This window comes from Dendropsophus ebraccatus, chromosome 13, assembly GCF_027789765.1.
Source record: "Dendropsophus ebraccatus isolate aDenEbr1 chromosome 13, aDenEbr1.pat, whole genome shotgun sequence".
In the NCBI taxonomy this organism is placed as follows: domain Eukaryota; kingdom Metazoa; phylum Chordata; class Amphibia; order Anura; family Hylidae; genus Dendropsophus; species Dendropsophus ebraccatus.
Genome location: NC_091466.1, coordinates 36,361,661 through 36,388,451, shown reverse-complemented (window position 1 = coordinate 36,388,451; position 26,791 = coordinate 36,361,661). Strand labels below are relative to the sequence as shown.

Below are 26,791 nucleotides of genomic sequence, written 5' to 3'. Positions count from 1 at the left end.
GTGCACAGTGTCACCTAGGTGGGGCTTCACAGCAGTTGAACCTCATCGCCTACTGGGGAAAAGGGGGCCCAACTGCTGTAAAGCCCCACCCAGATGACACTGTACACCGATGACATGAAGCTAAAGGTTGGCGACAGTATCACTAACAAAATGGACTATTCACTGATACAGACAGTATACATCCCACAGTGTCTGGCCAGGCACTGATAGTCACTGGACCAGTTTGGGGTTTGCTTGTAAATTATAATTATTTGTAACCAGATGAACTCCACCAACACAATAAAGCAGATAAGACTTTATATGGGCAGATTCCAGGCATGCAATTTCGTTATTAATTCTTATTTTTATTTTATTTTTTATTTTTTTTTTGGGGGGGGGGGGGGGGGGACATAAGCCTTTGCAGAAAACAGAAAATGACATATTCCACTAATATAAGACACCATAAACCCACTGGAAACTTACCGAGAGGAGCCTTTAAGTATTTGCGTTCCACTCCCTGCTCTATCTGCAATAAAGCTTGTGCCAGGAAGTGTACAGAATTAGCTGTTGGTTGTGGAGTGCTGGCATTTGTAGAGGTGGCACTTCCGTCAGTTTTCAAACTTTGGAGCCTGTGGGAAATTATAAACTTTATTGAATAAATTAAGGTTTCAAGAAAGTAATTTACAGGCTGATAATGAAAAAAGTGTAAATTAAAATAAAAGTTGTTTTTTTTGTAAACTCTAAACATAAAGCAGCCCACATGATTGATTTCAAAGGTCTAAGGAAACAGAACATTAACCATTATTATATAGACAGTGTCCTACTTGGGGTAAGCTCTTTCTATAAGATTTACATAAGTGCATGTAAGCTGTCTAATGAAAAAAAAAATATACTTTTAGATTAAAGCAGAGAATCAATGCCAAGTGTGGCCTTGGTGCAACTTACCACTACTACTGCTTTATTCAAGTAGGAGTAGGCTCAGGAGAAGGCCTAGACAGAAAACCCCTTTAGGGTGCGTTCACACCTACCGCATCCGCAGCTTATTTTTCCGCGGAAATCCGCAGGTCTGGTAGTGCAGATTTCAACCTGCGAGAAATCCGCGTATGTGTGCGTTTTGCGGTTTTTCCGCAGCAAGTTTATCGCAACTGAAATGTCCGTTTAAAATATCTCTCATTCTAAACGGACATTTCAGTTGCGATAAACTTGCTGCAGAAAAACCGCAAAACGCACACATACGCGGATTTCTCGCAGGTTGAAATCTGCTCTACCAGACCTGCGGATTTCCGCAGAAAAATAAGCTGCGGATGCGGTAGGTGTGAACGCACCCTTAGGGTGCGTTCACACGTACAGGATCCGCAGCAGATCTGCAGTTGAAACGCAGCAGATTTGATGCTGTGTTCAGTTATTTAGATAAAATCTGCTACTGATCTGGTACCTGTGATTGTACTCTTAGACAGAATATTTCTTAATTATTTAATTTTCCTAACTGTCTTCAAACCTGTCCTTGTTGGTTCGATTAATGCCATTTTCCATATCGAAGTCTTTATCCTCCATTTTCACAGACCCATTTTCTTTCATTTCATTATCCAACAGGTCATATGAGCAGTTCTCCAGAGCAGCCCTCCATGATTGTCTGTCAGGCACCTGAAGTACAAAAACAAAAAATATGACTTTAGTTTAGGAATAAATACCAGCACCTGTAAGGCATGATGGTGGGTGGTGGGTCATGGCACTGAACAGATTCAAATTTGGATAGGCTATCAACTGTTTTCTCAAGAAAAACATTGTTATTTGTGGTCCCTGTGCACACAATCATTGTCATTTTTACACAGACAAGCTAAGAAAAATATCTAAAAAAGCATTAGCCAGTATGGGCCACCCTACAGGATAATCTGGCATCCATAGCTTGTGGCTAAGGGTATTGCTTCAGTAGTGATTCACTGTGCTTTCAGTTATCAAGAACATGGGTCTGGCTTCTTTTCTTCAGCACTGATACCAGCTTCTCTTGCTATAAAAGTTATGTTGCATGGGGCTGTGCATGCGTGCAGCAGGACTGAGAATGCGCAGGAAAGCCCAGTTTATGTATGATCCTGAAGATCTGAAGATGAACACAGCACAGAGGAGTAACAGAAGAGCAAGCCAGTCCGTGCTTGGATGGACAGTATGCCATGCCTCTTTAGGTTTTTGGACAGGTGAGGGAACTTCTGCTCCTACACCACTGCTGGCAAACGCCACATAGCAGGTTCCTGCTCAAAAAGCTGGATTGAAATAAGCCATGCAGGGCAAAAGAGGCCCTGCAAGCAGCTTTAGAGTATTATTATAAAAAAAAAAAAAAAAAAAAAAAAAAAAACACACACACTATTAGAATCCTTTTTCCTGTAGGTGGCTCATGTGACAAATACTCTTTAACCCCTTAAGGTCAAAGCCAATTTTCGTTTTTGCACTTTATGTTTAAAAGGCCATAGCGCTTGCATTTTTTTACCTAGAGACACACATGAGCCCTTATTTTTTGTGAAACCAATTGTACTTTGCAATGACAGGCATTATTTTTCCATAACATACGCTGCGAAACTGGAAAAAAATCATTTGCGCTGTCAAATTGAAAAAAAAAAGGAATTTGTTTTGATTTCGGGGAGTTTTGCATTTACGCCATTCACCCTATGGTAAAACTGACTTGTTATACATGTTCCTCAAGTTGTTACGATTACAACGATATGTAACATGTATAACTTTCATATTATCTGATGGCTTGTAAAAAATTCAAGCCATTGTTAAATATATGTTCCTTAAAATCTCTCTATTCCCATGCTTATAGCGCTTTTATCCTTTGGTCTATGGGGCTGTGTGAGGTGTCATTTTTTGCGCCATGACATGTACTTTCTATCGGTACCTTGATTGCGCATATGCGACTTTTGATCACTTTTTATTACATTCTTTTCTGGATTTGATGCGCAATTTTGCACTTTGGAATTTTTGGGCGCTAACGCCGTTTACCGTGCGAGATCAGGAATGTGATTAATAGTTTGGGCGATTACGCGCGCGGCGATACTAAGCATGTTTATTTATTTGTTTATTTATAAAATGGGAAAAGGGGGGTGATTTGGACTTTTAATAGGGGAGGGGGCTTTTTATTAATAAAAAAACATTTTTACTTTTATTTTTACTTTAACTAGAAGTCCCCCTGGGGGACTTGTATATACACAGCACTGATCTCTCAGATCCTATCAGATCGGTGATAGATTGCTATGGCCTGCTGCAGGCCATAGCAATCTATTGCCGAGCCGGGATCAGCGTCATTCCGACGCTGAGGCCAGACACGGGCAGAAGAACAGATCCGTCCCACTAGACACCAGGGCTGCACAGATCAAAGCCTCCAAGTTACAGCTGCACTTAGAGGCTTAATTAGCCGGCGCGGCAACGGGACCCGCGCCGGCTAATAGAGGCACTGCCCGGCTGCACATATCAGCCGGGATCAGCGCGGGCTCCCGGCAGGACCCCGCTCTGAACACCCCCCACGGCACCATGGCGTATCAGATATGTCATGGGTCGCTAAGGGGTTAAAGCAGCAGCCATGATTTATCATTTATACATATAGTTATTTAAACACAATATTGCCATTTTAACTATACAGTTGCAGCATTTTTCTTCTCACAAGTGACAAATATGGTTGCACTTCAATCAATTTTGCTAGATGTACCCAATTTACCAATAAAAAAGGCATTTTTAAGTTTTCCAGCATGTGTTTTGGTGAATACCTTAATAGAGCCAAGTGTGCCCTGGTAAATCCGGTCTTCAATGTCCAGGAAGAGCTCACACAGTCTTAATTCTAGCTGTTTTTCAGCAGAGGTCGGTGTAACATCATGCACTTTTGGGGGTCTCCCTCTCCCTGGTTTAACCTCAGTTGGGGGTGGACTGTCTACAGAAGCAATAAACTTATTACCAAATCAATCAACTTTTAGCTTCTACAAGACTTAATTTCTGGTTACAAAACATCAATAAACCTAGGACCTTAAAGCCTAACCACTGTATGGTGTCAATGTAATAAAGTCACGTTATAATTCAGTTATAAGAACACTCTTCTTGTAACAGGACCATTGTCTAAAAGCAAACATAAAAGGTTCTCAAATCCATATGGACATGGTGTTACAAAACTGTGCATTGTATTACATTAATGGGCACTATTTTTTTTTTAATAACAAAGAAAGAAAACTTTTGCTATAGCAGAGACATATCAAACATTTTGATCCACTGGGATTCAAGTGTTCAGACTATAACATCAGAAGAATGAGCTAGGAGAAGTCTGTTTACTTGGTTGAAATAATTTCTGTTATGATTTGGTCTTGTGCCAGACGTCACACAGCTTTTATATCAGCGTGGTACCAAACATACACCCACACAGTGAACACCATAAACAAGAGGGGAAAGGGGTGACATCTTGCATCTCAGAAAACACAGGATAAATAGCATACGTACGTTTACCTCTCGGGCTCCCAAACTGCCACCCCTACTTCGGTCCCGAGCTGTGCTCAACCATTCAGCAGCTGTAGCGGTGTCATGCCTTTTAAATGGCTAGTTGGGCCAGCAAAACCCTGAAGCAGACACACAGTGGGGACTGGAGCAGCAGAGTATAGGTAGCACAATGGAAGGCTGAAAGGTAAGTGTAGGATATTTATTCCACTTACCACCTCTCCCGGACAACCTCTTTAAAAGTGTTATCTGTGATTAGAAAACATGGCTTTCTTCTAGAAACAGCACCACTCTTGTCTTCAGTTTTTGTGCGGTACTGCAGCCCATTTTCATTGAAGTGAACAGAACAAAGCTGTAATATCATACGCCACCTAAGGGCGTTCTTACCGGTAAAAAGCAACTATGTTCTTCTAATCCTGGATAATGCCTTAAATCCAATAGATGCAGCAATATATTTATCCTAAACCAAATCTATTAATATCATTGAATATATGCCAATGTTATGTGGCTATTGTAAATATGGCCAAAGAGAATAAAATTTTACATGTGCATAATTCCTTCACTTTAACAGCACAAGAAGATTATCCAATGCCATATGAGATATTACAATGGTAAAACAATACCTGGTACATGGAAACGATTTGCTGGGAAATTACTTAATTTCTGGCAGATCCTCGCTTTTTCTTGAACCAATATTTCTTTAAGTGAACTTTCTCTATACCCTCGTGTATTCAAGTTCTCAATCAGTTCATCCAGCTGTTCTACTGTACTGAAGTAGCTCCAGCGATTCGGCTTGTCTACCGGTTTAGGAAGTTCAACTTTTTCTGCATCTTTTGCAGGTAACTCATGACCATTCACCTTAGAAATATTTTCCTCTTCTGTTTCTGTATTTGGCTGGGGTTGCAGCATATCCTCAGTTATACCAGTGTAATCTTCCTCCACAAAAAGTCCTGGTATAGAAAAGAAGGTCCAGAATCGCCTATACCATCGGTCTCTGCCCAGAGGTATGATGTTGGTGCAAGCTGTGACCTGCTGCATCTTTTCCAACAATTCCTGCTCTTTCTTCTCCAGTTTCTGTCTCACTTCTTCATCTACTGCAGAAAGCTCTGTCTTTCCCAGGGAATCTCTCAGCTTCCCTTTCTGACCTATATGGAGAGATAAAAAAAGAATGGTTAATATTCTTACAACGCAAGGGAAGAAACACCTTTATTGCAAAGTAGTGGTGTTTATTAATGCCATAAAAAAAGGGAAGCGTTTTGGCTCAAATATAGGATTTTGAATGATACTGTACATATTTTAGGACTGTCCTTAAAAACTATTTGGATCTGCTTCTTTGCATAAAAAGAAGTGTAATTATATTCTAAATCCATAAAGAAATGCCCTGTTAGCTGGGGATCCATGTATAAGTACTCAGAGGGGCCTCAATGGAAAATCTGCTGTAGGATTTTAGAGTACAGTACTAAGCGGCTGGAGGGCATGCTGATAATTTTCAGTTTTGTAGCATGCCTGAAATGTTGTGTATTTTATAGCGAGACTAGTACCCTTTGGAAAGTAGAGCATAAACATAACATTACAAGAAATGTTTGAAAGGTAGGAAGATGGCATATTTACAGAAACAATGATTTATGGAAAAACAAAGTATCTAACATTTTGCTTGTGCAGCAGGATAACCTAGTACAGACTTGCCGGAAGATCCATAGGATGCATTGTACACACTTACAATGCAGCCTAAGGGGCTTACGGCAGGTAAATTAAAAAAAAAAAAAATGTATCCTGCCGCACGAATGAAATGGTAAGTATTCTTTAAGAACTTCAGTAACAAGTCATTGGGGGGAAATCTCAATCCACGTACGACTAGGTGGGTCTAATAAAATTCACCACCCTGTGCACTGCGTCAGACTTCCTCATGGTGAGTTTACAGAGAAAGATTTATCTGACAGATTTTGAAAGCCAAAGCCAGGAATGGATTTGAAAAGAGGATAGATCCCAGTCTTTCCTTTATGGCCGGATCCCTGTTTATAGTCTGTTCCTGGTTTTGGCTTCAAAGATCTGTCAGAAAAATCTGACTGTGTAAACGCACCATAAGACTCTTAGTAAATTCAGTCAGAATGAGAGGGTGTCAAAAATCTACACCTGCTGCCATAAATCATGACAAATCAGGAGTAGGAGGCAGCCGTTCCTACTCCCAAAACCCACCCTTTAGGCGAGCAGTACTGCGGCTGGTGAAAAAAATCTGCATTATCAGGTATTTATCAGGCACAGGAATGATAAATCTGGGCCATTGAGTTAATTAATCAAGGTTTTTATAGACTTTACACACAACAGCTAAGAGATGAACCTAGGATGCATTTATCATGGGGACATAGGAGAGAATAGATATCAATACATAATGATAGAACTACACAGAAATCAAGGTGTATTTAAACCCATCTACCTTTTGTTTTCTTGCCCACTGGTGCTGAACCTTCTTCGTCTTCAGTGGCCATGTCCTGGTCTCCCTGATCAGCCTCCTTATTCTCACAACCTGTGTCCAAATCGTCTTGTTTTTCGTTACTAAGTTTCAAGTGAAAGGTGTGGAGTGTTAGGAACCACTGCTTACACATTATAAATGACAACCTAAATATTTAAAATTTCTAAGTACATGTGTCGAAACACAAAAATAGAAATATGGCTCACTAGCTATATTCCGGTAAGAAGGCATACTCCTTTGTGATATTTGACACCGAGCCCGCCGGCAAGGATAACACAACTTTACTCTTGTCATCCACAGAATCTTCTGGTGACTGTAGAGAAGGCATTCCAGGAGTGCCATAGCAGCAGCCCCAAGATGTCTGATGACCTTCTGCACGAAATCCCTTAAAACTACATATCCCAGCTCCTTTACTTCACTGTCAGTGCAGACATACAGTAACTAGAGCATGACTCTGAATGTTGAACTTTGGGCTCATATCAGGTTGAGGAGGAGCTTAAAGGGAAACTATCAGCAGAATAAACAAATCTAAAATGCTGATAGACCCCTATAGTGCCGGGGACAATGAGGAGGAAGGTATGTGTCTTAGCTTTCTCCTCTGAGACAGTCTTGTGTTGTTAGTCTCTGTAATCTTTGGCCAGGAGCACTAATATGGGGACGGGGCAGTGCTCCCCATTTAGGCAATTTTGGGCTGGGTCATGAAGGGGTTAAATGGGGGAACCACCTACATCCTCTACAGTATATAACATGATTCATGGAACTATGGGAAGGCATAACTAGTATTTGAACACCAAATTAAATGTACACATTTTTTTGCAATAATAAACCCTTAAAAAAGTTATGTACACGTGTGCCAATGTAGATGCTAGACTACAATAGACAAACAGATTATACCAGCGAGTGTAAAAGTAATATGGGGTGTGTGTGGGGTGTGTGTGTGTGGGGGGGGGTGCTGTCAGTGCCATAGGGAAGATAAGGACTTTTGTTTATGTTAATTTGTACATAAAAACCCTGGTTTATACCAGTGCTGCTTACCCTGCACTTTTTGTGGAAATGATGTTCTCATCTTGTCTTAGTCTCTCCTCCTTATCCTTCATTTTTAGTTCTAGCTCCTTCAATTTGTCTTCTTTCCGCTTTCGAATTCTGAAAGTTTGTAATGAATTTTTTTTTTACATATTTATACTACATGCAAACTCCAGTCACACAACAAATCGACCAAGTTAAGGGGTTATTCACCAATATTTTTTTTTCTTTCAAAATCAACTGGTGCCAGAGATTTGTACTTTACTTCTATCAAAAAAATATTCTCCTAGTACTTAGCTGCTGTATGTCCTGTAGGAAGTGGTATTGTTTCTAGTCTGGATAGCAGGAAAGGTTTTTATATGGGGATTTGCAACTGCTCTGGACAGTTCCTGACATAGACAGAGGTGGCAGCAGAGATCACTGTGTCATACGTGAAAGAATACACACAGCAGCTGATAAGTACTGGAAGACTTGATATTTTGATAGAAGTAAATAACAAATTATAGTTACATAGTTAATACGGTTGAAAAAAGACACATGTCTATCAAGTTCAACCAAGGAGGGGATGGATACAGGGAAGGGGGAGGGTTGATAGGTTCTATACATATGCATTTATATTATTTTGGTCTAAGAACTTGTTTAGGCCGATTTTGAAGCCCTCTACTGTTTTTGTTGTGACCAGATCCTGTGGTAGACTGTTACACAGATTCACAGTTCTCATGGTAAAGCAGGCTTGTCGCCTCCGAAGGTTGAACCTTTTTTTTTCCAGTCGGAGGAAGTGTCCCCTTGTCCTGTGAGGGGGTTTTACCTGAAACATCTTTTCCCCATATTTCTTGTAGGGGACATTTATATATTTAAATAAATTAACCATATCTCCCCATAAACGTCTCTTCTCCAGACTAAACATATTTAATTCTTTTAATCTCTCCTCATAACTAAGATGCTCCATTCCCCCTATTAGTTTAGTTGCCCGTCTTTGTACCCTCTCCAGCTCTAGAACATCCTCTTTATTATAGTCCAGGCACATAACTTATTGGTGTACTTCCAGCAGGTTACTTCCCACCCGGTTTGATTATCATATATGTACAGGGATCTCTAGATTAAGCTGGACAGGGCAGGGTGACTAAGACTCTATCCTAAAGGTTTCTTTTTTTGTGAATCAGACTGTTATAAGGGGGGAAAAATCCCAATAGAAGTCCAAATACAGTGGAGATACACTAAATATTGTTTTATTTTATTTATAGGTGTTTATATGTTGTAAAAAGGGAGCACATCCCTGTTTCATGCTGCTTGTGGCTCAGGCAGGCAGACATAAATGATGATAGGTTCACTTTAAAGGGGACTTACCTCGAACCCACCCTCCTCAAATCCCTAAACTAAAAAGTCAAAATTCTGTAAGTAGGATAAAAGATGCTGATTCCAAATCTGTAATTTGTAGCTTTCTACTCCTTTGTATTTCCCCTCTAAGCCTACACACTGGGCATGTTGATACATAGAGAGGACTACTTAGACTCCTTCACTTGTAGCCTTTTAGCAAAGGAAAGCAATAATGTAGAAAGATCAGCGTTGTATACTCTACTGATGTATAATCTACTGCTAACTTAAGTGTGTTTTGGAGATGAAAGAGTCCCTTTAATAAAAAAAAAAAAAAAACAGTCAAACATGTATTTTTTGTCTTTATTTTTTTTACAAACCTAGCAGCAGCTTCCTCCTTCTCCTTCCTGTTTTGTTCAGCTTTCAGTTCTCGGAATTCTTGCTTTGCCTGACGCAGCTCTTCAATACCATCCTCAATATAGTCTCTTGTGGAAACTAATGTAAGCAGCTTACCGCAAAGGGCATGGAGAATTTTTAACTTTTCATCTGAAACACATGACCCAGTCAGTATACATAACTGAAATTTCCGTAAAAAAACAAACAAACAAAAAAAAACACACAACTGTTTCTGTAACAGAGTCACTATTTCTTACCAGGTAATAAGTCATACACTGATGTAGTAGAAAGTTTTTTTAAGATTGCAGGGTGGTTGATCCGAAGCTCTAAACAGGCGTCATCTGTAGCAATAAAGCCCCCCTGCTTTTGGTACCGATATTTAGCACTGGCAGAGTTTGATTCAGCTCCAGAAGCCAAAATATGGAGACGGAGAATCTCTGAAACAGTGCAGCTATCTAAATCCAGCTCTTTTAGACTGCACCCTAAAAGAGAAATAAATGTATTTGGTACTTTTCAAACATTAAGTGCAGTTGGGAAGTGTTTTTTGCAATTTAAAAACAGTCAGCATCATTTGAGCCATTCACAACCACACCACAGTTAATGGACCGCAGCTAGTTTGTTTATTTGCAGTGTTTGACAGCCCTGCACGCTCCTATATAGTGTCATATGGGGGAAACAGGCTGTCACACTAAATCATTAAAAGGAATCATTTTCCTGACACTAAAAACTTAATCATAGTGATCATATTGGTCACTGTCTGACAGATGCTGGGAAAGCCGATAATGGGATTAATGATACGACAGGGATTCCCCTGTAAGGTAATGTAATGTAGAAATATATCAAAGTTATAAATAATGTAAAAAAGCAGTCCATATCGGTAAGTGCAGCTTGGGGGCCAGTCTATGAAGGAGAATGGCTGATATAGCAGGGCAACAGTAAGAGAGATTTGGCATAATTTACATAAAGATCTCTGGGATCCATCATTTGATCATGCAGTTTGATTTGGGGCAGGCAACAGGAGGATGGTACAGGGGTTTGTCAGAAGAATGGGAATGTTTCTTTTCTGGGGCGGATGGGACCTTCCAGCAAGACAATGCGACAGATCACATAGCTGGAAATGTGCAACATTGGTTGGAAGAGCATGACCAAGACTTCCAAACTATACCCTGGCCCCCTAATTCCCCAGACTTGAACAGAACTTAGCATCTGAGGGGCTGCAGTGATCATCTGGTTTAGTCTATGGATCCTCCCCAACGCTCCCTCCAGCAACTGTGAGATGCACTGCAGTCAGTATGTCTCCAGACACCTGTGACAACCTACTAGGATCTTATTGAGTCACTCATAGCCCATTTAGCTGCTGTCTGTGCGGTAGATGGGAGGTTACTCTGTGTGTTAGCTGCTGGTCATAGTAATGTGACTTAACTGTACTATATGCTAAATTACACACATCTATTTTGGTATTTGGATGTCTTTTATACAATCTATTGCAAAGCTTATGTATACATTTTCACTTTTCACTTATTCAATGTTTGCAATTTCCCATTACCGAATTGTAGTATTTACTTGGCATTGTATGGTTTCAAATGGCATACATACTGTTCTCTACCAATCTCCAAGTGGGCTGAGTTTTGTAACTTTGAAGTAAACTGAAAATCAAGATTCAAGGGTCGGGAAAGGATAAATGTAAAAAGTTCTGACATCTCAGTTACACTGACATCTCAACTAACTTGAAAGCAAACATACCGTGATTTAATTGGGACCAAGCTGCTGCTAAAGAGGCTACTGCGTACAGCGCAGACTTTGTTGTGTCTGTATCCTCACCCAAAGCTGCTGTTAAGCCTAAAGAGGGGGAAGAAAAAAAACAAAAACACGCTTAAGAATATTTTCAAATTATTAATCATTAAACAAATTATAATAAACAGGTTAATAAAACTACCCAAATACCCTCTGGATGCTACTTCTGTGGTGGACTTGTCTCGGCAATGACAGCCTGCTCAGACAAGCACTGACTGAAGTGGAACAGCACAACGACTAGTGATTGGCTGTGTAGACCATCACTGCCAAAACAAGTCCATCTTGGAAGTAGCGTTCAGAGGGTTCAATGTGAAACCAGAATGCGTACCAGGAAGCCCCCCCAAGTTGAGCGTTGTAGGTAAGAATAGGCTGTTTATTATTTTCTCCCAAAAACCCAGATAATATTGTATCCATGTTTTCACGAACTCCCTAGGGCTATATGAAACTTCTTCACCCACTGGTAATAAACTGCAGAGAGTTCGGAGAAACCTGCAAGTGCTCGAGGCTCGTTCGTTGATGGCACCCCTAAAATTCCCTTTGTGTTACTAAAGGCTTGATAGTTATCTGAAATACACAGTTTTTCACTTCTCAGTTTTTATTGTCTGTATTAGGATAAGGAACCTTTTGTGATGCAGTCATGTAGAATTCCTAGTAACAGAACTACAACATAACCTGTCTAGTTTAACATAAGAACTTTACGTTTGGCTTCTGCATCTGTTATTTGGTCATTGGCCACATCTTCCTCCTCTTCTGCCAAGGCCTGGAAAATGGCACTCAGGAAAAAGAAAAAAAGCTCACAAAGTGGTCCTTCTGGATCACTGCCAACCAAAGCCTCCTCAAGCAATTCTGGTAAGGGGGAAAAAAAAAAAAAAAAATCAGTAATTTTTTTTAGTCAAATGCCACAGCAATTATCAGTGAATCTGTTTATGTTTTTCTTTATCACCTCCTAAGAGCCAAAGCTTATTTTCGTATATCAAGTTTTACTTCTAAAGTGTCACTGTTGTTATAACTTTCAAATCCTAAATCAACAGGGGATGTGATATAAAGTATTTTTGCTTTCTTTAGTTATCATGCCTTAAAATAAAGCTATACTTGAAATCAAGGTCCAATCTGAGGGCAGCTTTTTAGTCTTGTGCTGAATAAAAAATAAAATAAAAAAAAGACTAAAGGCAGGAATTGCTGATAATCTGCGCTCAGAGAAGGGAGTCCTGGCCCGATGACAGCCTGATCAATAATGTGAACGCCGGCTCGATAATCGTTTAGTAAGGGCTGCACGGACGGACCATAAACTATTTACATTACTTCTCCACAAAATTTGTGAGGTGGAATGGATTTTCATTTAATTGTGGATCTGGATCTAGATGGCTGCAATCTTGGCACCTTTCACAGTCCCCTTAGGGTGCGTTTACACAGAAAGATTTATCTCACAGATTTTGGAAGCCAAAGCCAGGAATGGATTTGAAAAAAGTATAGATCCCAGTCTTTCCTTCATGACCTGATCCCTGTCTGTTTCTGGTTTTGGCTTCAAAGATCTGTCATATAAACCTGTCTGTGTAAATGGACCCTTACACAGAGATCATCTGCCAAATCAGGCAGATATCTTCCTCCCCACGTCAGTGTAATAAAGCCAATGATCATCTGATGAGTGAGCAAATACTGAATGCGGTCTTTTCATGTTTACAAAAAAGAAAAAAACGACTACAGGCCTGTATAATAACAAATTGTGCTGCAGGTGGCGTATTAAAAAAAAAAAAAAAAAAAAAAGGGTGGTTGTTGCGCGGGGGGTTCGGCCAAATGGGGCTAGGACCCCGCTTCTTCGACACTATTGACAAAAATTTCTTCTAAAAATTTCTTCATGACTGCTTCTGAATCAAGCCTGTTAATTTCAAGTGAAATGAATGGGACATTGAAACCTCTGCAGCAAATCTGCATACGAGCAAATAACTTTAAAATGGAAGCAAAAACCACCTACCAAATGTTAATCCTTCTGGAAACTCATCCTTAAGGTCAAATAGATCACCAAATGCATGAAGGAATTCTAAAACCATGATAGCATCCCCAAAACAATCAGGAGGAAGTCTTGTTTTCACTGGCACTGGATCAGGAAGGTTCTATTCAGACAAAAAGGAAAAAAAAAAAACACTTAGTAGTGAGTAAGCATCTAACTCGTCTGCTGGGGGGGGGGGGGGACAAGTTTATCATGCATGGACAGCCAAAGCTAAAGCTGTCACAGCTGTAATCTGGACAGAGAATTCTTTTCATTGAGACGTGCCAGGACACCCCCCCTCTACCTTAATTGACCATTAAAATGATTCGGGAGAAGTGCTCAGCTAAGCACTTCTCTACCTGTCTCACTGCATTGGACTGTAAATTCTGTGTCCTGCAACAAGATTGGGAGAGAAGAGTTAAGCAGAGTGCTTCTCCTGAAAAAAGTTCTAGAGGTTGGAGGACAAAAGCAGCCATACCTTGAATGATCAAACCTTTCTCTTTCCAAAAAACCTTAAAAGTAATCCTACAAAATTCAAAAAAGCTAGGGAGGCAGTGGGATGAAGTAAAATAAAAACAAAAATAGGCACCCGTTCCCAGGTCCCACTGATAGCCATGGGATGTCATTTTCACCTGGAAAGCAGGTACGTCACGTACACGGCTCTCCAAGCTGCAGCATCATGACATGGCAATTGCCTGCTCAGCTAGTAAGGGACTGGAGCGGTGTCCCATCCCAGTCACTGATTGGCTGAGCGGTCACTCACTCACACAGGTATGCAATGTTGCAGCTGTAAGCTATGCCCTGTTAAAAATAGTAGTAGACAAAATCCTATTGACCCAATTTGGCCCTTGAGTAGAAAGCTGGTAAAGGTCATAGATAAATCTTTTGTTTCTGCACTAAGCGCCAGAGACATCTGAATACAATCTAAATTCTTGCATTAGGCTTATTATACTCTAGCAGCAGGTTAGATCCTAACAATTCTGACATTCAAATAAGGTAGTGGACAAAGATTTACTCTTTAGGCTTAAAAGGTACCTCGCATTTGGATCAGGTATCAGGGTATCCTGGGGGGAACGACACTACACAACAAACTTACCTTCAAGTCATCGCATTCTATGTCATCGCGTCGTTGATTCCAGAGTTTCAATCGCTCTGCATATTTACGTTTCTCCTCACGGATTCTCTCTCTCTCCTGAGACCATGAAAGAAAAAGATTATGCATGTACAGAATTATTGATGTACTGCTGCAGACAATATAAATTACACCATACAAGAGAAATAAACTCCAGGTCACAATCACAGTCCGAGCCACCACCATAAAAAAGGCACAGTGTAGAAAAAAAAACTCCCTAAAGGTGGTATCCTAATAAAAATATTGGGGGACATTTATGAAATCTGCACCAAATTTGCCCCTTCTTCCTGGTATACACAAGCTGTATCCCAAGCTCGGCCGATGGGTAGAAAGGGGGCTGGCAAGGTGGATTGGAGGCATGCATCTGATTTACACCTTAGGAGCAGGTGTACGTCAGACGCAGGTCAGGGAGGATTTACTAAGAGGCATGCGCCTCCGATCTGAGCTTTATGGCAGTCTGAGATAAATATCAGATTACAACACTTCTTTATTAGTACACAATATAATATGTCTAAAAATACATAAAATTTATGGACAACCACACGACAGAAGTTGGATGCTAGTTTGGAATGGAACATTTTGAAAACAGAACTATATACCAAATACTATGGAGAGAAATGCTAGTCTAACAGCACCAACTACTGGTCAAAACAACTGAACAAATAGACAGATATACCAGTATAAGGCACATAACCCATATGGAAATGTATTTGATGTGCCCACAAATTCATTTAACACCACGTGAGATGCCCACTATGTCCTACTACATTCTACTAGGCTCTTGACTAAGCAGGTACAATACATGCACATCAGGCTGTGTGAGGCAGAAACAGTGCTGTTCTTTGGTATGGTTGAGATGGTCAGTGGGGGTGTATTACTACATTGTTGTGTGAGGTTTCACCATCCCTAGTAGAATGTGGTAGGACGTAGTGGGCATCTTGCAGTGTGTTATTTTAATTCTGTGGGCACACCAAATACATTTCAATATGGGGTCTCTGCCTTTGTAACTATGCTGCTTAAACAACCACATGAATAAGCATATACTGGTATATCGGTCTATTGAGTACTATGCAGTCTTGGCCAGTAGATTGTGCTGTTAGACTAGCTTCTCTCCATATTTTGTGTATACTATTAGGCTGCATTCCCCCGTTCAGTGATCCTGACGGATCACGGACGTGGAATGCATGTACCGGAGTCCCCCCGCGCCCGGACAGCATCTGTAATTAGATGCTGGATGCGGGGGAGACTGTATTCATAAGCGCCACACTGTAATGAATCAGCCGCGCGGTGCTGTTACTACAGCGCGGCGCTTATGAATAGTCTCCCCCGCTCCCAGCATCTAATTACAGATGCTGTCCGGGCGCAGGGGGACTCCGGTACATGCATTTCACGTCCGTGATCCGTCAGGATCACGGAATGTGGGAATGCAGCCTTATATTTAATATTTAGGTCGATTCTCAGCATCATGCTCATCACCTGCCCAATACCATCCCTACAGTGAAGCATGGTGGTGGTGGCACCTGTGTGATGTTTTTAAGTGGCTGGCGAAGGAAGACTGTTCAAGGTTGAGGGGAGGCTGAATGGAGCAAAACATGAAAACCTGATCAAGAGCGCTCAGGACCTCAAACTAGGATCGATGCTCACACCCCACACAACAATCATATCCAAGACAACTTGAGGCTGCAATCACTGTCCAAGGTGCTTCCACTAAGTGCTGAGTAAGGGGGCACGCGTTCCGTGCACGGTCCATATATTAGTAAAGCTTCCCACTACTGTACTGACAAAGCAGCATGGCTGTACAGTACCGTGAAAATTTAAACTGATTCGAAGCTCCCATAAGTCATAATGCCAGGAGTTCTGTGATTTTGGTCCATAGCACTTCTTCTATACATGGACCATAATCACAAAACTTGCAAATTGATCCCCAAAGTGTTCAAATAGTTGCAACAAAATATTTTAGTTTCTCCTCTTCTTTTTTTATATAACTGTTTATTTTCAATAGTTTTTTCCAATAAACAAGACAATCATTAACCGCAGAGAAGTGTACAGGCATTCACATTTAGCACATAATATCATTAGGTGAACAACTCTTTGCATAGATGACAATGTAGTGACAGACGGGTCAATAAGGCCTAACGACCAATCACGATTTACATCTTTTCGTCTAGTTACACATAAAGAGTCCCTTGTACACTATAGTAACAAGGCCTAACAATCCTCTGCATTCAAAATTTCAACTACAGAGACACAAGGAGAGAACCCAACTGACTAAGACAGACAGACAGATCAACAAACGGGGGGGGGGGGGGAGGGGACAAGGGCAAGAACACTAGGAAGAGGTCGCAACATCCAGAGTGGTGTCCCACAGCTCTCATATTTTCTCAAACTACTCCACCCTATTCTCATTCAGCGCTGTCAGGTATTCCAGTCGCCTGACCTTCCTGATTCTCTGAATAGGCATGTCCCGGGACGGACATTGCCGGTATTGCACATTTGACCGCCGTGAGGATGTGTAGGAGGAGCCTAGCTTCTGTTTTTTTCAACTGTTTGGGTGGAACGTTGAGTAGGTATGTAAGTATGTCTAACAGGATCAGTTTGCCTAGGACCCTATGTATCAAATCCCTGACCTCCCCCCAATATTGTTGTATCAGTGGGCATTCCCAGAATAGATGGATCAGTGTTCCACGCGTGTGGGAACACCGCCAGCACAGGGGAGACGTAGTTGGGAACAAGCGATGTAATAAATCAGGCGTGTGGTACCAGTGCATAAGAATTTTGTGCTGGTTCTCCTTGTAACTTACACACGCTGAGGCCTTTGCCACTTGGGACCATATAATTTGCCACAGGGTCAAGGAGATTCTTCTTCCCAGGTACGTCTCCCATTTAGACATATAACTCCAGTACCGGGAGGGGTCTTCAGGTGGGAAAGCCAGTAAGTTATTAATACTGGTAATGAGTCCACTGGTGGATGTATTTAGTTTGCACAACCACTCAAAGGAGGAGGGCTTAGAGAAGGGTCTATCTCCATATAGTGTAGTTGCATACTGGCATATGTCATCATAAAAGTGGCGGGCTCTGAAAGGTAGGCCATATCTATCTTGGAGTTTAGCAAAGGGTAAGATGGTCTGTTTTAGGGATCTATGATTAACGCATGGGTCTATCGTCTCTGCTACCATACTATTAGGGATAGCCGGGGTATATAGGAAGGAGGTCAGGGGAGAGAGTTTCTCCTTTTCAATAAATTTGCTAAGACTTGTAACATTCTGTCACCAACTTGTCAATACAACCAGGGCTGTGGAGTCAGTAAGCCGCAGCTCTGACTCCTGAATTTTAATCCGGACAGACTCAGAATCCTGCTCATAATCCTTTATAAATGGCCAGTCAGATACCAGGGGAGTTATTTATCACACTGGCTCAGCAGCTTCTCCCTAATGTCCTACATGATCCTGGGGAGACTTCTGAGGGAATGAGGAAAAATATAAAGCAGCTTCTCCTGTGTGTGCAGTGGATGCAGCCAGTCTCCAGCCTCCATGTCCTGAACTACTCACAACTAGACTAGAAGGAGGAGGTGGTCTTTTCCTGCTGACAGTCTTCTATGTTTCTAACTAAGTACTCACCATACACACAGAAACACTGCTAACAATGCCAGATCCCTGTGATATAGAGGGGTCACTGTGGGTGTGGAGGCACGCCATAGCGCACACACAGCCTGCTGCAGCCATAGCGCGCACGCACACACACACACACACAGTCTGCTGCAGCCATAGCGCACACACACAGCCTGCTGCAGCCATAGCATGCACACAGCCTGCTGCAGCCATAGCGCACGCGCGCGCACACACACAAAGCCTGCTGTAGCCATAGCGCGCGCACACACGCAGCCTGCTGCAGCCATACCACGCACACACACAGCCTGCTGCAGCCATAGCACGCACACACACAGCCTGCTGCAGCCATAGCACGCACACACACAGCCTGCTGCAGCCATAGCACACACACACACACACAGCCTGCTGCAGCCATAGCGCGCGCACACACACACACAGCCTGCTGCAGCCATAGCGCGCGCACACACACACACAGCCTGCTGCAGCCATAGCACACACACACAAAGCCTGCTGCGGCCATAGCACACACACACACACACAAAGCCTGCTGCGGCCATAGCGCACGCGCGCACACACAAAGCCTGCTGTAGCCATAGCGCGCGCACACACGCAGCCTGCTGCAGCCATAGCGCGCGCACACACGCAGCCTGCTGCAGCCATAGCGCGCGCACACACGCAGCCTGCTGCAGCCATAGCGCGCGCACACACGCAGCCTGCTGCAGCCATAGCACGCACACACAGCCTGCTGCAGCCATAGCACGCACACACACGCAGCCTGCTGCAGCCATAGCACACACACACACACAGCCTGCTGCAGCCATAGCGCGCGCGCACACACACACACACAGCCTGCTGCAGCCATAGCACACACACACAGTCTGCTGCAGCCATAGCACACACACACAGCCTGCTGCAGCCATAGCGTGCGCACGCACACACAGCCTGCTGCAGCCATAGCACGCGCACACACACACACACAGCTGCAGCCATAGAACACTGAAGAAAAACACCACATTGAGGACAGAGGTTACTGCTACACTACTTATGTCTTCTCCTCCTCCTCCATATTACACAGGATATCTTCATTTTACACTGCTGCTCATATACAATCATCCAGCATCGAGGAAGAGAACAGAACAGACCAACAACTTTTCTCCGACCACCCTTATCTAATAGGGCCAGTGTCCTATTAGAATGTAGCTCATGAGATGTATTGATGAGCAAAATTTATAAAATTCATATCAAAACTCATTTCTAAGTTTTTTTTTGGAGTCGGTACATTTTTTTCACAACTCCAGCCAAAACTAGCTCTGACTCAAACTTTGACTCCACAGCCCTGATTACAACATATTTAGGTTTAGAACAATGGGGAAAACATTTTTTAAGGCTGCAATATTACATGTGAAAAAAGGGAAAAAGGTCTTAATACCATAAGATTGTTGTTGCCCTACTCACATCAGAAATTTTCCACATTCCATACGTATACTTTGGAATACTAGCAAAAATAGTGTTCAAACATACATAATAGTCTACTTATATACTAGCCTGAAGTAGAACATACATAATTACAAAGATTGTAAAAAAGGATCTTTCGGTCCAGCACACATACTGTATAAAAGGTTTACATTTTTACTTCTTTAAAAGAAGAATAAATAATCATAAAGGTACAAAAAATCATAAAACATGCATTTCAGGCTGAATGGCTAAGTGTGGCAAGGTGGGGAAGAGGCATGGTCTTCTCTCATGCCTGATTAAGTATGATTTACGCCTGCTAGACAGCCTTAATAAGGGTCCTCCCAGACGCCTGTACACCTCCAGTCTTCCCATGCACACAAACATTTACAGACGAATGTTACAGCGTGCTCTCTGGGAAGAGGTAAGCCACAGCCAGACATCTCTGAAAGCAGCTTCTTTCTCTGAGAATAGAGGGGTCGAGTAGTGAAAATCCATTATGCCCCATCTATACTGACATCTGTTAGTAGACACTTGAGGTAAGGGGCGGGTTCGACAGATTAGTATAAAAGTGTTTGAGGCCTTTAACTTTGGTCTACTGAACCCTCTAGTCACCAGACAGTATAGGTCTTTTCTAGCTGTTGTGAGTACATGTCAGGAGTGTAGAAAATTTCTGATGTAGTAAAATGAGGTCTCCACAGATAACCAGAAGTAAATGATAAAAGACAACTTCCTTACCTTTTCCCTTTCAAGTTTGATTAAGTTCCTTTCTTCTCTTTTTTTCAGCCGTTCTACCTGAACTGTCTTTTTAAACTCTTCCTTCTGTTGTACTCTATCTTGCATATCTCTGTTCCTAGACTGTATACGTTCTGCACGTTCTTTTCTTAACTTCTCCTTTTCCATTTCTAGGAAAAAAAATAAAAAAAGAGATAAAAAGTACTGCAGACTAGAACTTTGAGTTCGATACCAATACCATTTCGATACTTGATTCAATATAATGCTGTTTTCTGATTCCCATAACTTTTAAAATCTTTCAGCCGGTAGGGCTGTCCGAGAGTCTTTTTTGGTGCAAACACTGTATACTGTGCGAGATTGGGAAGGTTGTATGGCCGACGCACAGTACAGTACACGTTGGGGGTAGCGGTTGTATGGCCGACGCACAGTACAGTACACGTTGGGGGTAGCGGTTGTATGGCCGACGCACAGTACAGTACACGTTGGGGGTAGCGGTTGTATGGCCGACGCACAGTACAGTACACGTTGGGGGTAGCGGTTGTATGGCCGACGCACAGTACAGTACACGTTGGGGGTAGCGGTTGTATGGCCGACGCACAGTACAGTACACGTTGGGGGTAGCGGTTGTATGGCCGACGCACAGTACAGTACACGTTGGGGGTAGCGGTTGTATGGCCGACGCACAGTACAGTACACGTTGGGGGTAGCGGTTGTATGGCCGACGCACAGTACAGTACACGTTGGGGGTAGCGGTTGTATGGCCGACGCACAGTACAGTACACGTTGGGGGTAGCGGTTGTATGGCCGACGCACAGTACAGTACACGTTGGGGGTAGCGGTTGTATGGCCGACGCACAGTACAGTACACGTTGGGGGTAGCGGTTGTATGGCCGACGCACAGTACAGTACACGTTGGGGGTAGCGGTTGTATGGCCGACGCACAGTACAGTACACGTTGGGGGTAGCGGTTGTATGGCCGACGCACAGTACAGTACACGTTGGGGGTAGCGGTTGTATGGCCGACGCACAGTACAGTACACGTTGGGGGTAGCGGTTGTATGGCCGACGCACAGTACAGTACACGTTGGGGGTAGCGGTTGTATGGCCGACGCACAGTACAGTACACGTTGGGGGTAGCGGTTGTATGGCCGACGCACAGTACAGTACACGTTGGGGGTAGCGGTTGTATGGCCGACGCACAGTACAGTACACGTTGGGGGTAGCGGTTGTATGGCCGACGCACAGTACAGTACACGTTGGGGGTAGCGGTTGTATGGCCGACGCACAGTACAGTACACGTTGGGGGTAGCGGTTGTATGGCCGACGCACAGTACAGTACACGTTGGGGGTAGCGGTTGTATGGCCGACGCACAGTACAGTACACGTTGGGGGTAGCGGTTGTATGGCCGACGCACAGTACAGTACACGTTGGGGGTAGCGGTTGTATGGCCGACGCACAGTACAGTACACGTTGGGGGTAGCGGTTGTATGGCCGACGCACAGTACAGTACACGTTGGGGGTAGCGGTTGTATGGCCGACGCACAGTACAGTACACGTTGGGGGTAGCGGTTGTATGGCCGACGCACAGTACAGTACACGTTGGGGGTAGCGGTTGTATGGCCGACGCACAGTACAGTACACGTTGGGGGTAGCGGTTGTATGGCCGACGCACAGTACAGTACACGTTGGGGGTAGCGGTTGTATGGCCGACGCACAGTACAGTACACGTTGGGGGTAGCGGTTGTATGGCCGACGCACAGTACAGTACACGTTGGGGGTAGCGGTTGTATGGCCGACGCACAGTACAGTACACGTTGGGGGTAGCGGTTGTATGGCCGACGCACAGTACAGTACACGTTGGGGGTAGCGGTTGTATGGCCGACGCACAGTACAGTACACGTTGGGGGTAGCGGTTGTATGGCCGACGCACAGTACAGTACACGTTGGGGGTAGCGGTTGTATGGCCGACGCACAGTACAGTACACGTTGGGGGTAGCGGTTGTATGGCCGACGCACAGTACAGTACACGTTGGGGGTAGCGGTTGTATGGCCGACGCACAGTACAGTACACGTTGGGGGTAGCGGTTGTATGGCCGACGCACAGTACAGTACACGTTGGGGGTAGCGGTTGTATGGCCGACGCACAGTACAGTACACGTTGGGGGTAGCGGTTGTATGGCCGACGCACAGTACAGTACACGTTGGGGGTAGCGGTTGTATGGCCGACGCACAGTACAGTACACGTTGGGGGTAGCGGTTGTATGGCCGACGCACAGTACAGTACACGTTGGGGGTAGCGGTTGTATGGCCGACGCACAGTACAGTACACGTTGGGGGTAGCGGTTGTATGGCCGACGCACAGTACAGTACACGTTGGGGGTAGCGGTTGTATGGCCGACGCACAGTACAGTACACGTTGGGGGTAGCGGTTGTATGGCCGACGCACAGTACAGTACACGTTGGGGGTAGCGGTTGTATGGCCGACGCACAGTACAGTACACGTTGGGGGTAGCGGTTGTATGGCCGACGCACAGTACAGTACACGTTGGGGGTAGCGGTTGTATGGCCGACGCACAGTACAGTACACGTTGGGGGTAGCGGTTGTATGGCCGACGCACAGTACAGTACACGTTGGGGGTAGCGGTTGTATGGCCGACGCACAGTACAGTACACGTTGGGGGTAGCGGTTGTATGGCCGACGCACAGTACAGTACACGTTGGGGGTAGCGGTTGTATGGCCGACGCACAGTACAGTACACGTTGGGGGTAGCGGTTGTATGGCCGACGCACAGTACAGTACACGTTGGGGGTAGCGGTTGTATGGCCGACGCACAGTACAGTACACGTTGGGGGTAGCGGTTGTATGGCCGACGCACAGTACAGTACACGTTGGGGGTAGCGGTTGTATGGCCGACGCACAGTACAGTACACGTTGGGGGTAGCGGTTGTATGGCCGACGCACAGTACAGTACACGTTGGGGGTAGCGGTTGTATGGCCGACGCACAGTACAGTACACGTTGGGGGTAGCGGTTGTATGGCCGACGCACAGTACAGTACACGTTGGGGGTAGCGGTTGTATGGCCGACGCACAGTACAGTACACGTTGGGGTAGCGGTTGTATGGCCGACGCACAGTACAGTACACGTTGGGGGTAGCGGTTGTATGGCCGACGCACAGTACAGTACACGTTGGGGGTAGCGGTTGTATGGCCGACGCACAGTACAGTACACGTTGGGGGTAGCGGTTGTATGGCCGACGCACAGTACAGTACACGTTGGGGGTAGCGGTTGTATGGCCGACGCACAGTACAGTACACGTTGGGGGTAGCGGTTGTATGGCTGACGCACAGTATAGTACACGTTGGGGGTAGCAGTTGTATGGCTGACGCACAGTATAGTACACGTTGGGGGTAGCAGTTGTATGGCTGACGCACAGTATAGTACGTTGGGGGTAGCAGTTGTATGGCTGACGCACAGTATAGTACGTTGGGGGTAGCAGTTGTATGGCTGACGCACAGTATAGTACGTTGGGGGTAGCAGTTGTATGGCTGACGCACAGTATAGTACGTTGGGGGTAGTAGTTGTATGGCTGACGCACAGTATAGTACGTTGGGGGTAGTAGTTGTATGGCTGACGCACAGTATAGTACGTTGGGGGTAGTAGTTGTATGGCTGACGCACAGTATAGTACGTTGGGGGTAGTAGTTGTATGGCTGACGCACAGTATAGTACGTTGGGGGTAGTAGTTGTATGGCTGACGCACAGTATAGTACGTTGGGGGTAGTAGTTGTATGGCTGACGCACAGTATAGTACGTTGGGGGTAGTAGTTGTATGGCTGACGCACAGTATAGTAGGTTGGGGGTAGTAGTTGTATGGCTGACGCACAGTATAGTAGGTTGGGGTAGTAGTTGTATGGCTGACGCACAGTATAGTACGTTGGGGGTAGTAGTTGTATGGCTGACGCACAGTATAGTACGTTGGGGGTAGTAGTTGTATGGCTGACGCACAGTATAGTATGTTGGGGGTAGTAGTTGTATGGCTGACGGACAGTATAGTATGTTGGGGTAGTAGTTGTATGGCTGACGGACAGTATAGTATGTTGGGGGTAGTAGTTGTATGGCTGACGCACAGTATAGTATGTTGGGGGTAGTAGTTGTATGGCTGACGCACAGTATAGTATGTTGGGGGTAGTAGTTGTATGGCTGACGCACAGTATAGTATGTTGGGGGTAGTAGTTGTATGGCTGACGCACAGTATAGTATGTTGGGGGTAGTAGTAGTATGGCTGACGCACAGTATAGTAGGTTGGGGTAGTAGTAGTATGGCAGACGCACAGTATAGTAGGTTGGGGGTAGTAGTAGTATGGGAGATGCACAGTATAGTAGGTTGGGGGTAGTAGTAGTATGGGAGATGCACAGTATAGTATGTTGGGGGTAGTAATATGGCAAATGCACAGCATAGTATGATGGGGGTAGTAGTAGTATGGCAGTTGCACAGTATAGTAGGTTGGGGGTAGTAGTAGTATGGCAGATGCACAGTATAGTAGGTTGGGGGTAGTAGTAGTATGGCAGATGCACAGTATAGTAGGTTGGGGGTAGTAGTATGGCAAATGCACAGTATAGTATGTTGGGGGTAGTAGTAGGGCAAATGCACAGTATAGTATGATGGGGGTAGTAGTAGTATGGCAGTTGCACAGTATAGTAGATTGGGGGGTAGTAGTAGTATGGCAAATGCACAGTATAGTATGATGGGGTAGTAGTAGTATGGCAGATGCACAGTATAGTAGGTTGGGGGTAGTAGTATGGCTGACACATAAAACAAGTAAAGTATATTGGGGGTAGTAGTAGTATGGCTGACACATAACATTAGTATAGTATATTGGGGATAGTAGTTGTATGGTTGACACATAGCTATACAACTACTATCCCCAACATACTATACTAATGCTGACCCAGCACTAGTATAGTACATTGGGGATAGTAATAGTTGTAGTGGAGCAGAACCCTCACCTCCTGCTCCATGCTGCCCGGTCCCGGCATCACTCCTCCCTCCTCGTTGTGACATCGGCTGCTGCGCATGGAGCGGCTCGGATGCTGCTGACACAGCGGCATCTACACAGTTAAATAGCCGGTGTAACTGTGTAGATGCCGCTGTGAAGTGTCAGCACTCAGCAGCATCCGAGCTGCTCCGTACGCCGCAGCCGATGGCTTTGGAGATTGTCCCGTAGTGAGGAGGCTGCGGCCTGTGTGCGGGGGCTGGGAGTCACAACGGAACACAGCCCAGTATAAATACCGCTCCATTAGTGACAGCGGCATGCCGTACCCGGACGGCCCGCGCAGGTTGCAGACCAGGGGTCGGCCAGTGGGAAGTGTGGGGTTAACCCCCGGCCGTGACACATGTGCTGTGGCACGCTGGCTCACTAACCTGCTTGACCGGGCAGCATGGAGATGGAGCAGAAGCTGGTGAGCCGCGTGGGGGAGAGAGATGACACCGGGACCAGGCAGCATGGAGAAGAAGTTGGTGAGCCGCGCAGGGGGTGGGGAGCACACAGAGAACACGGCCGGCGCTCAGATAGCCGCCAGCCGTGTTCTCTACACTATACTCTATGTTAAGCTGCGCTATTGCACATCTTCACATAAAGTATCGATACCAGGAAATCCTGGTACTGAACCGTTTTTTTGCCCCGAATATCGATATTAGTATCGTTATTTCGGTGCATCGTGCATCACTACTGCAGACAACAATGAGGGGTGAGCAATCACACACACACGTACTGTATCATGATTTGAGAAATGTGAATGTTCAATCGGCTTAATCCAATACCATCCAGACTTAGAAAAACATGACTTCTTTCTTCCAGAAAGAGCTCCACTCATGTCCTCAGTTTGGGTGTGGTTTTGCAGCTGTGCAAATACATGACACCCTCAAACAACCTGGGGTGGTGTTCTTTTTAGTACTATATAAGCCCTTTAAAGGGGTTGTCAAAGTTTGGCAAAAAAAAAAAACCTGATGAAAAATGTCCAGTCAATCCCAGAATGTACGGAAGAACTCTTACCCATTGCTTTTAACGCTTTCTTGTGCTGCAGAATTCTCTCTCTTTCCCTTGCAGCAACAGCCTGCTTGGTTGCATTTTCCTATTGCCAAAGTAGAAAAAAAGTTTGTACTTCTGGTGTTTTTGCACAGAGAAATTTATCTGACAAATTTTTGAAGCCAAAGCCAGGAACGGATTTGGAAAGAGGAGAAATCTCAGTCTTTCCTTTATGACCTTTTCCCGATTTATAATCTGATCCTGGCTTTGGCTTCAAAGATCTGTTAGATAAATCTGTCTGTGTAAACGCACCATTACAGAAGCAAATATATCAAAATAAATAGATTTCTGTAATCTGGTGCTCAAGTCTAAGGGCCCTATTCCACCGGACGATTATCGTTCAGAT

At 44.3% G+C, this 26,791-nt stretch overlaps 1 protein-coding gene across 2 annotated transcripts in view; it reads right to left on the bottom strand.

Moving 5' to 3' along the window:
- Window positions 1–26,791, bottom strand: part of BAZ1A (bromodomain adjacent to zinc finger domain 1A) — a 57,654-nt gene that overhangs the window by 11,534 nt on the left and 19,329 nt on the right. For both annotated transcript variants that reach the window (XM_069951370.1, XM_069951371.1), the window contains exons 8-21: window positions 26,413–26,491; window positions 20,361–20,527; window positions 14,527–14,622; window positions 13,416–13,554; window positions 12,143–12,289; window positions 11,393–11,488; window positions 9,907–10,131; window positions 9,634–9,799; window positions 7,952–8,059; window positions 6,881–6,999; window positions 5,070–5,591; window positions 3,735–3,895; window positions 1,478–1,623; window positions 463–608 (exon numbers count right to left, since the gene is read on the bottom strand). In XM_069951370.1, coding sequence (XP_069807471.1) covers window positions 463–608; window positions 1,478–1,623; window positions 3,735–3,895; window positions 5,070–5,591; window positions 6,881–6,999; window positions 7,952–8,059; window positions 9,634–9,799; window positions 9,907–10,131; window positions 11,393–11,488; window positions 12,143–12,289; window positions 13,416–13,554; window positions 14,527–14,622; window positions 20,361–20,527; window positions 26,413–26,491 — 2,317 coding nt within the window. The remainder of the gene's footprint in view (window positions 1–462; window positions 609–1,477; window positions 1,624–3,734; window positions 3,896–5,069; window positions 5,592–6,880; window positions 7,000–7,951; window positions 8,060–9,633; window positions 9,800–9,906; window positions 10,132–11,392; window positions 11,489–12,142; window positions 12,290–13,415; window positions 13,555–14,526; window positions 14,623–20,360; window positions 20,528–26,412; window positions 26,492–26,791) is intronic.